This window comes from Alosa alosa, chromosome 5 (assembly GCF_017589495.1).
Source record: "Alosa alosa isolate M-15738 ecotype Scorff River chromosome 5, AALO_Geno_1.1, whole genome shotgun sequence".
In the NCBI taxonomy this organism is placed as follows: domain Eukaryota; kingdom Metazoa; phylum Chordata; class Actinopteri; order Clupeiformes; family Clupeidae; genus Alosa; species Alosa alosa.
This window is the reverse complement of record NC_063193.1, coordinates 34,766,031-34,783,530: the sequence shown is the minus strand read 5'-3', so window position 1 is coordinate 34,783,530 and position 17,500 is coordinate 34,766,031. Positions and strand designations below refer to the sequence as shown.

The following is a 17,500-nucleotide window of genomic DNA, read 5'->3' as shown; positions in this document are numbered from 1 at the left end:
TGTGTTTTTTGTGCATGTGGCGTGTGCGTGTGTGTGTGTGTAAAATGTGTGTCTGTGTGAAAGGTGTGTGTGTACCTCTGGTCCATCTCCTTCTGCAGGTCCTTGGTGATGTCGTTGAGTTTGGCCTGCAGTTTCTTCCTCCTCTGTTCTGGGGGAAGGTGACTATAGTCCTCTGAGCTGGTACCCTGAGAAAGAAAATACAGTCATCAATATCACACATACACACACACACACACACACACACACACATACTACACACACACACACACACACACTACACACACACTATACACACACACACTACACACACACACACATACTACACACACACACACACTACACACACACACACACACACACATACTACACACACACCAGGCCAGCTGAGGAAGATCAACCAGCTGCATCTGAAATCACAACATCACCTCACACCATGGATCGATATTAACGGTTGCCCGGTTGCCCTTGGCAACCAAATTGTGCCAAAGCGGCACCCTGCTCATCACCCCTGTGTGTGCCACAAGATTTCCATTACAATCAATAAATCAATGGTATTTGAGTTCATGCGTTGCTGATGTTAACATTTGCACTCCACGTTCCCACTCTCAGGACAGCCTCACATTGTATGACTCCTTACGAAAAAGAACTATAGAGAACTTTAGAGTCCTCTAGTATTTTGAGACAAAATATTATAGTGGTTTTATAGGAATACTACAGAACTTTGGGACATAGGCTACTGTAGGAGTATTAGCCTAGCATGTTGGGACACTAGCCTAGGGAGGCTACTATAGAAACACTGTAGAGGGTAAAGACGTTACAGAACTTCACATCACTACAGGCGTACGGTAGTTGCACATTACTGTAGTTCTTTTCTGTAAGGGACATATTATACGTATTATCTCTTTTCACTCCATTTCTGTAATTAATTAGGCTCTGTGAAATAAAGGTGTAATAAATTCAAATGTGTGTCTGAAGACTAATTAGTGTGATCATTATTTTAGTGACGGTACGTAAACAAATAGCCTACCAGGCCATTACTGATGGCAACCAAAACCTCATGCCTGGTTGCCAAGCTGACAAGCACTTTTTGAAAGTTGGCCAACCCATGGTGTTACACACACTTCTAGAACACAAAGACGGCCAATGGAAACCCTGATTCATCAGCGAAATCATGACATCAGCAAAATCACAGAGAAATCACATATCGATCATGACTCATCACTTAAATCATGACGGCATTAAAAATGTTCATCTGTGAAATGCCGATTCATTGTCATCAGTGAAGTCATGACTCATCATCTTTAGTGAAGTCATTACTCATCGTCATCAGTGAAGTCATGACTCATCATCATCAGTGAAGTCATGACTCATCATCTTTAGTGAAGTCATGACTCATCGTCATCAGTGAAATCATGACTCATCATTGTTTCTACTTACCAGTTTGAGGGAAAGCTGTCCAAGAGACGAGAGCAAACAGGGCAAAAGAGAGTGAGAGGTCAGAGGTCAGGTCAGGAGACAAGGCAGGTGAGGTCACACGTACAGTACAGACAGGTGAGGAGACAGGGCAGGACACAGACACCTCAACACAGACGCGTTATCAGAGACAAACTACACAAACAGTTTTAGCTAATGAACTGATGCTGCAGAAGCCCTCAAATGAGCGTGCGTGTGTGTGTGTGTGTGTGTGTGTGTGTGTGTGCATGTGTGTCTGTCTGTGTGTGTAATAAAAATGTGTGTGTGCATGTGTGTGTCTGTCTGTATTATGTGTATTAATGCGTGTGTGTGTGTGTGTGTGCATGTGTCTGTCTGTGTGTGTGTGTGCGTGTGTGTGTGTGTGTGTGCGTGTGTGCGTGTGTGTGTGTGCGTGTGTGTGTGTGAGCACTGCGGCCTGCCAGAGAGGCGTGCTGCCTTTCTGAAGGTTGAAAGTAGAAAATGGAAATAACACAGATGATGTCGAGGTTTAAGATGGCGTACGATGAGCTGCACTGCGTCGAGGTTTAAGATGGCGTACGATGAGCTGCACTGCGTCGAGGTTTAAGATGGCGTACGATGAGCTGCACTGCGTCGAGGTTTAAGATGGCGTACGATGAGCTGCACTGCGCCAAAGAGCATTTCTCACTTTATCGACTAAAAGCTGGAAATCTGAAACCAGAACAGACCGATAGATGCTCAGGAGCTCAGACGCTTCCTGGACTGTCCTTAAACACATCAGACGCTTCCTGGACGGTCCTTAAACACAGCACCGGACTGGCCCAGTAGCAGGTGGGCACTCTCTACACTTGCTCTCTTCACTCAACCGTATACTGTATCTATGGTCACACCGGTGTGATGAGAATGCTAGAAAAATGAACATTCTAAAGAATTTCCAGGTTCACAGAATTCAACATGAAACGGAACCTTTAGAACGTTCAAAAGCTCTCCTGTTAAAGGGGTAACTGTGTGAACTGCTGCCAGGCCATTGACCAATGAGAGCACTGCAACACTCATCCCATACAGTACAGCAAGCCCTCACGATGACCCCTTCAAATAAATGTAATAAGTGTAAAATAAATAATTATTTCCAAACAAACTATTTTGTCACGTCATTGTCTTACATGGTTTCCTAACATTATTAAGGCAGTTAGACAATTAGTTAAAAAATAACATATTACTATTTTACGTTTGACTCCCAAACTAGAAATGCTTCCAACACTTTCAACGTTCTAGCACGACGTGAGGCCCACAGGGGGAGCATTGTGAATATCGGAGCTGATTTCACGTGCCGGTGTGAAGGAGGCGTAATGTGTCTTACATACTCGACGTTCCCGATCGGTACTGCGACAAAGTGACGTCAAAATGACGTAGATCTCGCTGGCGTGCCAGGATTTTGGCCAGGAGTGCGCCAAAGCGGAAACCGGAAGATGGACTAGTTCGAGGGCAAGCGAGAGTTGCTGTACCATTTTGTTACAGTCGTGAATTTTTAATGGTTTGCTGGATAAGTTAACAAAGTTACCAGCGACACGCAACACGTGGAATTAAGATGAAAAGAATAGAAGATTTATTTTCAACCAAAAGATATCTGCTAAGACCTGAACAAAATCTCTTTCCACTTTAGGAAATTACACAAACTCAGCCAGCTGCTAGCTAGCTAGCCAGCGAGCTAAAATGGTTAAATTATTAAAATATCCCTCGGGATGAATAAAGTATCTATCTATCTATTTGTCTGTCTGTCTATCTATCTGCACACACCTTGGAAACTAGATGGTAATGATGGTAGTTGTGAATAGCAGCAACCGAAATCTGAAGTATCATCACAGAGGCTAGCTTTTATCTTTTGCTGTCTCTTTGGCTTTTACTTTAGACGCCAATGCTACTGACAGCTTCTTCTACTGTGTAAAGTAGGTAGCGATAGCCTTTTCACAACAGCGACATCTCTGTTCAGGAGAATATTGAAACTAATGGCGCGACCATCACGTGCGAGTATAAATGGTTACGGTGCTCCCGTGACGTCACATTGTTGCGCTACAGGTCGGTAATGGCGAGTATGTAGGCGCCTGAAGTCCTGCAGAGGACCTCTCACTGGGCTGCCAAAGCACTCTAATGACCCCCCCCCCCCCCTTGAGACTGCATCCCCCTCTTGCTCTCACCGAGACTGCATCACTGCACCCCCAACTCACCCCTCTCTTGAGGGCTCACTGAACTGCGGGTGCTTAGGGAGGACATGAAACTTGATCTGCAGCTAGTGAAGGGCTCCCTCTGCTGGGCGGAGGAGGTCGCGACCAGTAAGCACAGCTGGCGACAGGGAGGGGAGGCTGGGGGGCGGAAAGGCTGGCGGGGGGCTATGCAAAGACATCAGCTACAGGAGAGGAGGAGGACCAAGAGGACACCAGGGGAGGTGAGGAGGAGGACCAGGGGAGGTGAGGAGGAGACCGGGGGAGGTGAGGAGGAGGACCAGGAGGAGACCAGGGGAGGTAAAAAAGAGTTTGTGTGTGAGAGAGAGAGAGAGAGGGGTAGTCAAGTGAAGTGAGAGGAGGAGACAGGAGGAGAAGGTCATGAGAGGAGGAAAGAAGTAAAGAGTTCAGATAAGAGGAGGGAGGAGAGGAGGGGAGGTGAGAGGAGGGGAGAGGAGGGAGGTGGAGAGGAGGGGAGGTGAGAGGGAGGTGAGGAGAGGAGAGGAGGGGAGGTGAGAGGAGGGGAGGTGAGAGGAGAGGAGAGGAGGGGAGAGGAGAGGAGGTGAGAGGAGAGGAGGAGGTGAGGAGGAGGGGAGAGGAGAGGAGGAGGAGGAGAGGAGGTGTGAGGAGGTGAGAGGAGAGGAGGAGGGAGGAGGAGGGGAGGAAGGAGAGGGGGAGGTGAGAGGAGGGGGGAGGTGAGAGGAGGGGGGAGGTGAGAGGAGGTGAGGTGAAGGGGAGAGGAGGGGAGGTGAGAGGAGGGGGAGGAGAGGAGAGAGGAGGTGAGGTGAAGGGGAGAGGAGGGAGGAGGGGAGTGGATTGCCAGAGAGGAGACATTGAGAACATTGCTGTTAAAACGGTTAAACACGCACACATACACACAGCAGTCAAGGCCAGTTATTAGTTGGGGAAAGGTCACTCTCTACCGGGTCAGTTGCTGGTTTACAGAGCTGCTAACAACAAAACACACCAGACATGATGTGAGCACATCTAACCTGGAGTTAGTGTCACTCTGTGTGTGTCTGTATGTGTGTGTGTGCGTGCATGCGTGCGTGTGTGTGTGTGTGTGTGTGGGTGTGTGTGCTACCTTGTTCCTCTTGATGAAGGGCCAGAGTTTCCCCCTGCTGCGGCGGCGGTTCTCTCCTCTGGCGTTGAGGAAGCTGGACTCAGACACGGCCCGCCGCATGGACAGACTGTAGTCCTCAAACTCCACATCGCCCGGCGGCTCGAAGCCTGACTTGTACGTCTCCACCACCTGCTTCGTGTCCTGGGGGCAGAATGCAGACCGGGGGGTGGGGGGGGGCAATATGGATCTGTATTATTGTTACATTATCTACATTCATACATGCCACCAATCATCACTGACATCATCATTATCATCATCACCACCCCATCATCATCATATCATCTTCATCACCACCCCATCATCATCACCATCAGCACTGTTAGCGACTCCAGACAGGTCTGAGCTGCGTTTTGGTTTCAGCTCCGATTTATTTATTTATTTATGACTGAGTGAGTGAGTGAGTGAGTGAGTGAGATTAGTGCAGGTCACAGGGACAAACTGTTGAACACACACACACACATAATCAACAGACTCCATACATAATTCACAGACTCCATACATTCCTCTTAATCTGGGCCTTAATCTGCAGCCGCAAGCGCCCCATACACACACACGCCTGTGTCCAGACAAGTGGTCACTGACTGAAACATAGACACACACTGTAGATAGATAGATAGATAAAAACTTTATTGTCCACTGAATGTACATACACTGGAAATGTATCTTTGGCACTCTAGCGACATAAAAACACACAGCAACAGACAATATAAGTTAAATTGTAGTTACATAAATAGTTAAAAAATATAAATGAATAAATACTAGTGCAGTTCTCGTTACTGATCCTTCACCTCATCACCCTGACTGGGTGGTGCATGAGTAAGTGGAGGGGGGAGTTATTTTAGTTTGCCTTGGTTCAGGATAGACACAGCAGAGGGAACAAATTACTTTGTGTACCCATTTCTCCTGGCCATTGGGACCATCAGTCTTCTGGCAGATGGCAGTAGCTGAAAGGATGGATGAAGGGGATGGGTGGGGTCATTGAAGACCTGGATGGCCTTTTGTGTTATGGAACGGCTGTATAGAGTGTGGAGTTGTAACTGCTTTTCTCCTGTAATTTTGCTGGCTTGGTTTACCACCTGAGCCAGCTTGTTCCTATGTTCCACTGAGAGGTTCCCATACCAGGAACAAGCTGGCTCAGGTGGTAAACATCCCAACACCACAAACCATTCGGCGATGTGATGCCTGCTAAAAATAACACATACGCACACACACACACACACACGCACACAGGCACGCACGCACATACACACACGCACGCACGCATACACACTCTCCTGCTGATGTTGTGTGCTTTTATAATCTCTTCTCAGTTGTGTGTTTTAAAAGAGCCAGCTTATCAGGATTCCAAACGACACACACACACATCTGCCAGTTCCAACGGCTGCACACAACCTGTGAACCACACAACCAGTCAACCGCACACACACACACACACACACACACACACACACACACACACACACACGAGACAATCGCCAGCCTCTCCAAGCAGTTAACCACACACACACACACACACACACACACACACACACACACACACACACGACACTCACCAGCCTCTCCAACCAGTTAACCGCTTGCTCTGAGTTTACACAGTAAGTATAAGTATATATTCCCGTGAGGGAAATTTGGTCTCATTTATCCCAATTAGAGCCCGACCGATTTATCGGCCGATATTAGGCATTTTCCAAACTATCGGTATCGGCATTTATAATGGCCAATAAATGAATATTTTAAAAATAAAATAAAAACGGACGAAACACCCTTCAACCATGTCATGAGTGTTGGCGTTGTATAGTTTGTCCACCAGAGGGCACTCTACACCGTCCCTGCTGGCAACACTCGTGTATTGCCACACATCCTGCAACCTGCTGATCCAGCCAGAGTCGGGCAGAGAGAACCAGTTACCCAGGGTGCGGTTTGTAGTTTGTAACCCCCTAATAATACCCTATATATTATTTTGCCACCTTTGTAACATTTTAGTTTTAGTTTACCGTGGTGTATGACTTTAAACAGCGAAAGTGTGCTTGGTATGATGATCAGCTCCTCTAATGCAGGGTAGGACTACGTTTTTGACAAGCATACAAATTCACCTTGTTCTTGCCCCATCTGAAATGACTTCTCTGCTTTTGCTGCCTCCATCCTTTCTGTATTTGTTGTGTAAAAAAAAAAACGTTGTATATTATGGCACTGAAGTCTTAAGTTAGTGAATTGGCTAACAGTGTTAGTTGGTAACCAATAGCCTACACATTGCGCTACACCCGTGCAGGCTATGTGCATTCTCTCTCCTGCTGATTTGGCGCTCAATAGCCAAGTCGTAATATTGCAAAAAGTTGAAAAAAATAAATGTGTTTATTGTAGCCTACAGAAAATAAATAGCCTACTATCATACTGTCAGTTAATTGGCTACAGTGCAGTGAAGAGTTTGGAGAGTAGGCTAGGGCAACTTGAAGTTTTATGAAAATAATTTACTTAACCAGAACATAAAGACCATGAAGCTTCTATTTCTTGCAACTGTTAAAACACCCGCCTAGATAGTTTAAATACCCACCACACATTCGTTTTTGCAGTACAGATTATTTCTGAAAGTTATTTGTCTACTAGGCCTAGCCTACTGGCTGATTTATCAAACGAGTGCTTTCTCGTTTGTCCTCCATAAACTACAGGTGTTTTGGTAGAGAGCCATTGAATAAGCGATGCCAAGCAATTTCTGTAACACTTTTTGTGACATTCAGCAAATATCTCCTCATTTAATGTAAGTTCCTTCGGACAATAGGCCTACGTTCTACTCTACGTGCAGTTGTCCTCCATCTCAGTTGCATCAGTTTTCTAATTTTGAAGGTTCTAAAATATGACGATATGCTTCACTGAATCCTTCTCGTTTTCTTTCATTTGTCCAGCTAACTTTTCCATTGAAACTAGCCATTTATGATGGATTACACACTCGACATTCTGAAATGTCCTGCACGATCAAAGCCAAATTAAGTTATCACACAGCCACTGTGTCAGCAGCATGAGTGCTGATGGTGACGGTGCGTTTCTGATGTCGATTATTATGTAGGCTAGCCTACCAGACTGTCCTCACGTTGCAGCGCTTTACTTATTTGAAGTAGCATTAATCAATATGAGGGGCAGAGGGGGATAAATGTTGTCCCCACTGGGGATAAAAATAATTTAGCAGAGGTAGGGATAGGAAAACCAGAGGGGGGGAAATCCCCCCCATCCCCCCCTACAAATCGCACCCTGCAGTTATCCGCGAGTGAGATCATCAGTGAAGTGTGTTAATGGTGATTTGGTCACGAGACATACATTGCTTGAAATAACAATTAAAATAACATTCCCATCAATTCTCTTAACTCAAATAAGCATGACAAAATTCGTGAAAACAATGTCCAGTTTTGCTGCTGTTAAATAAGCTGAGAGTGAAGCCGAATTAGCTAGTAATTACGTTAGCGCTATTGTTACAGTGTAGTTGACTGTCTGTCCTTTTAACTTTTGACAATGTGACTGAAGATGTATTTCTTTAATAGCGTGACAGTTATAGCAGTGAGACGTATCATCTCTCCCCGGCCTGTTATTTTGAAAGCGTATGTTTTACAATTTGCAGTATGATGTTATCCATTGCTAAATTAGGGCTCATCATAGACTAGCTAACCACAAAGATAGCTAATGCCATGAATATCAGTGGAAGACCGCTAACGTTAACATTAATGAGCTTGGAAACCACAACAAACTTATTCTGCCTAAATAAAGTAATGATTTATAACTAGTATATCTGTAGTTGGAGTCCCTGCATTGTAAAATGTAAGTTAGACATGCGAGGAGTGAACATTTAGACAGAGAAAAAGTATCAAACGTAGCTTGTGCAAAACGTAGCTTGTGCATAAAAGTTAGCATTTTTTTTTTTACGTGTGTGAAATCCAATGACGCCAAGTGTGCGTTTCAGACTGTCGTTCAGCCGCAGCATTAACAAGTTACATAATGGATTTAGATCCCAAAATAGTAGGTTTTAGAAGGCAGGCAGCAACTGATGATTGAAAATGGTTTGATGTAGCTTGATGGAAATAATTTTAAAAGTGCAGGTAAAGGGATTGCAAACTGACATTGTAATTATAAGGTAGCTTATAAGGCAATAGAGACTAATTATTACACACGCACACTCAAACATTTAAGAGTGACCTTTATCTTGTTTAATGATAATACAAATGATGATACAAATGATGACTGGCATAGTAATAATGTCATAATTATTTTTTGTAATTATTAAGTCTTAGTTCAAAGTTATATTTATGAAGTTTACTAAGTCTTAATACTGGTAACTTTGATTTGGTTGTTGTTATTGTGTTTTTGTTCAAAAGACTAAGTTTCATATCTTAAGTTTCTATTTTTATACATTTTATTTATCAGAACTTTAATATATTTTGATGTTCGGCCTCCAGGGGGAGCAAGTAGGATGTAGACGTGTTCTGCTTTGGATCCTCAGGAATGTGACTTTATACATATTTTATTGCACTTTTTCAACCATCTTTGCCAATAGGGTTTTATTTCATACTCAAACCTGATACCTTGTTTATATTTATGGACATTCTCCAATGGCTGGTCGAGGGAAATCCGAAGCTAAATCTGCTAGAGCAGCAAGGCTAGCCCTGACACCAACGAATCGAGTCTGCTAACTAGCATGAGGGAGATGATGGATGAAATGCGTATTGACATTATTGGCAAGTTCGAGTCTATCGTGTCGGAGAGGGTCAAGACGGAGGTGACTGCGGCTTTAGAACTGCTTGAAACTCAACTGGCCTCGCATGGTGAGACAATAAGGGACCTTGAACGTTCAGCTAACTCTCAGGATGAGGTAATAGCTAATCTGCAAGCTACCGTTAGCGAGCTGACAGCCACCGTGGAGGACTTAACCAAAAAATGCGAGGACTTGGAATCACGCTCGAGATGGAACAACATCCGTATTCTGGGTCTGCCTGAGGGGTCCGAGGGCTCTCGGCCCACTGCATTCACGTCCCAGTTTTTACAAGAAATACTTGGTCTCGACGAGAAACCCACTGTGGATCGGGCACACCGCGCTCTACGTGAAAGACCCGCGGATGACAAACCCCCGCGACACACTTGTTGTAATGAAGTCCATCTGTTTTGGCACGGAACTAAATTTTGAGACGTGCAGCAGAATCATCTCCTCTCTCTTACATGGAGAAGAGGATCTCGATTTTCCCCGACTTCACCCCAATGGTGGCCAAAAAGCGTGCTGAATTCACACCGGTGAAAAAGGTTCTGCACTCCTACCCGAGGTGAAGTTTGGGCTCCGTTACCCAGCAACTCTTCGCATATCTCTACCAGGCGACTCCTTTGTCGAGAAACACATTAAAAGGGGTGGCCACACCAACTCCACCGAATGAACGCTATGTTGCCGATCTACATAAGTGGATGGCCATTCCGGAGGACTGACTCATTGGTTGGATAATCTTTTTTTATTTATTTTTTCTAAATCCCAAGGTATCTTGTTTTGTCTCACGTTTACCTATGGTTCACTAAAATTAACCCTATAGGGCTCACGGGTTTACTTAAGCATCTTTATGTGCAATTCCATTGCAGTTTGATTTGCTTCTTGTCACATCTCCATCGCCAAGGTGTTTTTTTAATCTTTTCTCTTCTATTGCTTTAGCAGTAGGTGGCGGTGGTGTATAAGGCGTGATAGTTAGTTTGCTTAAGAGGGATTATGTGGCGCGCATCCGGTTTGGGGGGATGCTTCAGCCTTCGCGGGTGGATGGGTGGATGGTGGTGGGGGGGTGGATGGGTGGATGGGTGGGTGGTGGTGGGGGGGGGGGTGGGGGTGGGGGGTCAGGGTTTAGTTGTGTGTATGTGTTTGTTTTTTGTTCCTACACTTCAGGCTAACTTCTGCATTGTGTCATGCCACAGACAATTATTGTTGAATTTATGTTTACTTTAATTTTCTAGTTATGTCTCTACCTAACACCACAACTAATGGGTGTGAAATTAGATTCACCAGTCTCAACTGTAAGGGTCTCAATAATCCTATCAAGCGAAGTAAGATATTTCATCATCTTAAACACTTGGGTGCCCACATAATTTTCTTACAAGAGACTCACCTGAAAAGCTCAGATCACCTAAAACTGAAAAAAGGATGGATAGGACAGATATATCATTCTTCTTTTTCAGGTAAATCAAGGGGGTGCTGCTATCTTGTTTCATAAATCTATCCCCTTCATTCATTCAAGTACCATCTCTGATCCTAATGGTAGGTTTATTGTAGTCTCTGGTCAAATCTATAATACACCAGTTGTCCTGGCAAATGTGTCGCTTCAACTATGATGATGATGGCTTTTTAGACATTTTTTTCTCAACTTCACCTGACCTGTCAGTGCACTGTTTAATACTGGGAGGTGATTTTAATTGCTGGCTGGACCCTTATCTGGACAGGTCATCGCCAAAGGTCCGTCCGTTGTCTAAGGCTGCTAAGGTGATTCAATCCTTCATGGCAGAGTTTTCAGTTCTGGATATCTGGCGTTTTTTTAACCCTTCTAAAAGAGTTTACTCATTCTTTTCCCCTGTTCATCACACTTTCACTCATATTGATTATTTTCTACTTGATAGCAGGATGCTTTCCTCTGTATCTTCTTGCCAGTATGATGCTATAGCCATCTCTGATCACGCTCCCATCTCTATGAATATTCAATTTAAAATTCCCACCCCTAAACGTGTGCCTTGGCGTCTTAACGCACGGCTGCTTCTAAATGAAGGATTTGTGAAGTTTGTGTCTGAACAAATTGACCTTTTTGTGAGCATTAACAGAACCCCAGATGTGTCTGCTACAGTACTGTGGGAGGCCCTGAAGGCATATATTAGGGGACAGATAATTTCCTATGCAGGGTTTGAGAAGAAACTTAAAAAAAACTGACTAACTTAACTAAACGAATATCTGAACTTGACGGCTTGTATGCCACATCAAAATCACCAGAGGTTTATAAAGAACGCCTTTCTTTGCAGGCCGAATTTGATTTGATTATGACTGATCGCACAGTTGAACTCTTGAGCATGGAGATAAGGCCAGCAAATTGTTAGCACACCAACTACGTCAGACATCAGCATCCCATTGCATTCCAAAAATTAAATTAAATATATTTTGATGTTCCTCTGTGACAATATTATTTAAAAATAAACAAGTTTGTTTTTGCATTATCATATTATTTTAGTCAATACTCATAAATAACTACAAATAACTAATGTTAGGGAAATCTGGTAATGTTTTGTTGCGCGTTTCTGAAAAAAAAAATATATATATATCGGCCGATATATCGGAATATCGGATTTTTAAATCAACAAATATTTGTATCGGTATCGGCCTTCAAAATCCTTTATCGGGCGGGCTCTAATCCTAATCCGTGAATTAGTGAAACACACTCAGTACACAGTGAACACACAGTGAGGTGAAGCACACACTAATCCCGGAGCAGTGAGCTGCCTGCAACAACAGCGGCGCTCGGGGAGCAGTGAGGGGTTAGGTGCCTTGCTCAAGGGCACTTGCCTACTGGTCAGGGTTCGAACCGGCAACCCTCCGGTTACAAGTCCGAAGCGCTAACCAGTAGGCCACGGCTGCCCCCAGAACACACACACACACACACACGAGACAGTGAGTTTTCTGAGTTTACACAGAACTTCTACGAACACACACAAATGAGGGTTTTTCGGTGAACATACAGTTACGGTTTAAATCAAACAATTTGGACATTTTACAGGAAAATGCCCGTCAATTAGCATCGCCCATGGCAACCAGACTCCGATTTGCATCATCTGGCATCTGTGGCACGCCGCCCCACATGTGAGGACTACACACCCGACACGTGAGGACTACACACCCGACACGTGAGGACTACACACCCGACACGTGAGGACTACACACCCGACACGTGAGGACTACACACTAAACGCTGCCCCACACGTGAGGACTGTGTGTGTGTGTTTGTGTGTTTTAAATTCTATTGTACTTTATGCAACATAATACAGCATTCAGTCCAATCAACACCGCTGACATAACTAAGGGGGGTCACTCTCACCATTTTGGGGTCGATGGACTCTGCTGTGTGTGTGTGTGTGTGTGTGTGTGTGTGTGTGTGTGTGTGTACTGGGTCTCTCTCACCATCTTGGGATCGATGGACTCTGCTGTGTGTGTGTGTGTGTGTGTGTGTGTGTGTGTGTGTACTGGGTCTCTCTCACCATCTTGGGGTCAATGGACTCTGCTGCCTGATGTGTGTGTGTGTGTGTATGTTTTGTGTGTGTATGTGTGTGTGTACTGGGTCTCTCTCACCATCTTGGGATCGATGGACTCTGCTGTGTGTGTGTGTGTGTGTGTGTGTGTCTCTCTCTCACCATCTTGGGGTCGATGGACTCTGCTGTGTGTGTGTGTGTGTGTGTGTGTGTGTGTGTGTGTGTGTGTGTGTGTGTCTCTCTCTCACCATCTTGGGGTCGATGGACTCTGCGGCCTTGTTCATGCCGTCCAGGCACTTGCTGACGATGGGCAGGACTCTGCGGTCCACATCAGCGTACGTCCGCATGCTCTCCCCCACACGCTCAATACGCCTCTCCTCCATCTCCTGTATACGCTGCAGAGAGAGAGGGGGATAGAGAGAGAAAGAGAGAGAGAGAGAGAGGGAGAGAGAGAGGGAGAGAGAGAGAGAGGGAGGAGAGGGAGAGAGAGAGAGAGGGAAGAGGAAGAGACAGAGAAGGTGTGTGAGCAGGTGTGTGAGCAGGTGTTGGCCTAGTGAAGTGTGTCAGCATATTTGCAGGAAAAGGAGTGTGTGTGTACCTGGAAGATGAGGGGTATGAGTGTGTAGTGAGTGTGTGTGTGTGTGTGTGTGTGTGTGTAGGTGTAGTGTGTGTGTGCGTAGTGTGTATGTGTAGTGTGTGTGCGCAGCCAGTGTGTGTGTGTGTAGTGTGCTTGGCGCATGGTGTAGTGTGTAATGTGTATGTGTGTGCAGCATGTGTATGTGTGTGTGTGTGTGTGTGTCAGAGATGGGGACTCCAGTCTGAGACTCGGACTCTTCCTCTGCTACATCTCTACTGTCTGGGCTACTGCAGTGCCACTCACAGGCCTCCCCATAGCCCCTGGACAGTCTTCACAGGCGCTACGCCCTGGCAGCAGATCAGCTCCACCCTCATGCAGCTCCACCCTCATGCAGCTCCACCCTCATGCAGCTCATCAACTCCACCCTCATGCAGCTCATCAGCTCCACCCTCATGCAGCTCATCAACTCCACCCTCATGCAGCTCATGCAGCTCCACCCTCATGCAGCTCCACCCTCATGCAGCTCATCAACTCCACCCTCATGCAGCTCATGCAGCTCCACCCTCATGCAGCTCATCAGCTCCACCCTCATGCAGCTCATCAGCTCCACCCTTATCAGCTCCACCCTAATGCAGCTCCACCCTCATGCAGCTTCACCGCCTAATAGCAACTAATAAGATTAACCTAGCAACCAGCATAGCAACCATCAGTTACAAAATTCTGCTTCTCACCCACAAGCCGCTCCATGCTCTGACCTACTCCACCCGCTCCATGCTCTGGCCTACTCCACCCGCTCCATGCTCTGGCCTACTCCACCCGCTCCATGCTCTGACTATACTGACCTGTCCATATCTGATATACTCCACCTGCTCCATGCTCTGGCCCCTGGACACCTTTCTGACCTACTCCACCTGCTCCATGCTCTGACTTACTCCACCCGCTCCATGCTCTGACCTACTCCACCCGCTCCATGCTCTGGCCTACTCCACCCGCTCCATGCTCTGGCCTACTCCACCCCTACACCCCTCTGCGGTCCCTCCAACAAGGACCAGCTGGCTAGTCCCTGCACCAGACTTAAGACTTTTGGGCCCAACTCTGTGGAACCAGCCCCCACCCCTACACATCCGCTGTGCCTCTTCTGTTCGCCTGTTCAAAACTCACCTCAAAACACATCTCTTCACTCAGGCCAAAGACTTGACACTCGCCTTGGATCAAAACGTGACTTGTGAGCATTTCTGGATTTGTGTGTGTGTGTGTGTTAGATAAGGAGGATGAGTGTGTATTAGTAGTGTGTGCGTGTGTGTGTTTGTGGTGTGTGTATGCGTGGTGTGTGTGTGTGTATGTATGTGTGTTTGTGGTGTGTTTGTGTATGTACGTGGAAGATGAGGGGGACTAGTGTGCAGTAGTGTGTGAGTGTGTGTGTATGTGTGTTTGTGGTGTAGATTTGGGGGGGTGAGGGGGACTAGTGTGTAGTAGTGTGTGAGTGTATGTGTGTTTGTGGTGTAGTTTACTGCAGATACCCTCGCCTCATTTTTTACAAAACAAAGTGCGCAATCAGCAGTCAATCTCTACATGCCCTAACGCATCTGACTCAGATACCGCCTCCTACAACCTCTAGGGACTGCTGGAACATCTTTTTCAGCGTGCGCCTCTCTCGAGAGTGGAAGTATCCTAGACCTGACATGCAGCCGTCCTACCACACGCTCGCTGGACCTATACCCACAGGCCTACTTCAGTCCATCAGCCCAGCACCAGCTATCACATGTGATCAATGCCGCTAACCTCCGGCACATTTCAACAGCGTTCAAATGGCCCGGGTAACACCGTTACTTAAGAAAGCTTTCTCCCTGCTCTCAAGTCGAGAACTTCGCCCTGTCTCACCCACTTTCCTTTCCTATCAAGGCATTGAGCGAAACAGTCTCCAAACAGGTCTCTGACTTCCTTTCACAGAACAACCTTCTGGATCCAAATCAGTCTGGGTTCAGCGGCCACTCTACAAACGGCTCTGCTGTCTGTAACAGAAGCCTTAAAAGAAGCCAGGCTAACGCCGGTCATCAGTACTCATTCTGCTTGACTTATCGCTGCCTTTGTGCGGTTAATCACCCGCGATCCTTCTCTCTATATACTAACATGAATCTCGGTTCTGCTCTCTCTGGTTTGAATCCTACCTCACAGGACGTTCATTTACCTCTGGCTTTTATCATGGCTTGGTCAGCCATCTGCACCCTTTCACCATCACCACAGGTCCCCAGGGCTCATTACTGGCCCCTTCTCTTTGCCTATTCACACCACCTCCTTGGGACAGATTATCGTTCCCATGGCTTCTCATACCACTGCTATGCAGGCGATACACACAGCTCTATCTGTCCTTTCCACCTGATGACCCCTTGGTTTCAGCACGGATCTCAGTTGCCTCTCAGACATAGCTACATGGACACACCACCTCCAGCTGAACCTCTCAAAGACTGAACTGTTGGTCCTCCCAGCTAAACCTACCATACACCACTTACATCAACATCAAATTTGACTCCTGTCTGTTTCACCTTCCAGGACTGCAGTAAGAAATCTAGGAGTTGTTCTCGACAACCAACTAAACTTCTCAGATCATGTTACCTCAGTCGCCCGGTCATGCCGCTGCACTCTACAACATACGGAAAATCAGGACTTACTTGACTCAAGATGCTACCCAACTTCTGGTTCAGGCAATAGTCATCTCACGACTGACTACTGCAACGCCTCCTGACAGGTCTCCCAGCCTGCGCGGTGAAACCACTTCAGATGATCCAGAACGCGGCGGCGCGCCTGGTCTACAACCAACCCAAAAGGGCACATGTTACCCCGCTGCTCATCCAGCTACACTGGCTGCCTATGGCGACCTGCATCAAGTTCAAGTCTTTAATGCTTGCCTACAAAGTAGTCTCTGGTTCTGCTCCCACCTACTTGAATGCCCTCATACAGACATACGCTACCTCCAGACCACTGCACCTCAGACTAACGATGCCCAGCTCACCACCGGTACGCCCAGGCCAATCCAAACTTTTCTCATCTGTTGTTCCTCGTTGGTGGAACACACTGCCAGTTCCTACAAGGGCAGGGACATCCCTCTCCATTTTCAAAAACTCCTGAAGACCCAGCTCTTTAGAGAACATCTCCTCTCATAGCAACACTTACAACAAGTCTTGCTGATGTTAGCACTTACCAGCCATCTTGAACTGACACGTAACTGTTAAAAACAGCTCTCACTGATGCACTTATTCTTACTGTACTCTACCGTTTTTTAAATGGTCCTAAAATTGTTGAGAATTGCTCTAAAACTTAAACTGTTTACCATGTTGTTAGTCGCTTTGGCTGTGTGTGTGTGTGTGTTTGTGTGTACCTGGAAGGTGAGGGGGACTAGTGTGTAGTAGTATGTGTGTGTGTGTGTGTGTGTGTGTGTGTGTGTGTCGTGGTGTGTGTGTGTGTGTGTGTGTGTGTGTGTGTGTGTGTGTGTATGTGTGTTTGTGGTGTGTGTGTGCGTGGTGTGTGTGTGTGTGTACCTGGAAGATGAGGGGGATGAGTGTGTAGTAGTGTGTGAGTGTGTGTGTGTGTGTGTGTGTGTGTGTGTGTGTGCAGTGTGTGTGTGTGTGTGTGTGTGTGTGTGTGTGTACCTGGAAGATGAGGGGGATGAGTGTGTAGTAGTGTGTGAGTGTGTGTGTGTGCGTGGTGTGTGTGTGTGTGTGTGTGTGTATGTGTGTTTGTGATGTGTGTACCTGGAAGATGAGGGGGACTAGTGTGTAGTAGTATGTGTGTGTGTGTGTGTACCTGGAAGGTGAGGGGGACTAGTGTGTGTGTGTGCGTGGTGTGTGTGTGTGTGTGTGTGTGTGTGTGTGTGTGTTTGTGGTGTGTGTGTGGTGTGTGTGTGTGTGTGTGTGTGTATGT

The 17,500-nt window shown here is 46.3% G+C and overlaps 1 protein-coding gene across 1 annotated transcript in view; it reads right to left on the bottom strand.

Moving 5' to 3' along the window:
* fnbp1a (formin binding protein 1a) overlaps positions 1 to 17,500 on the bottom strand; it is a 51,882-nt gene that overhangs the window by 3,757 nt on the left and 30,625 nt on the right. The window contains exons 8-10 of the mRNA XM_048243629.1: positions 13,254 to 13,400; positions 4,735 to 4,914; positions 76 to 185 (exon numbers count right to left, since the gene is read on the bottom strand). Of these exons, the coding sequence (XP_048099586.1) occupies positions 76 to 185; positions 4,735 to 4,914; positions 13,254 to 13,400 (437 nt within the window). The remainder of the gene's footprint in view (positions 1 to 75; positions 186 to 4,734; positions 4,915 to 13,253; positions 13,401 to 17,500) is intronic.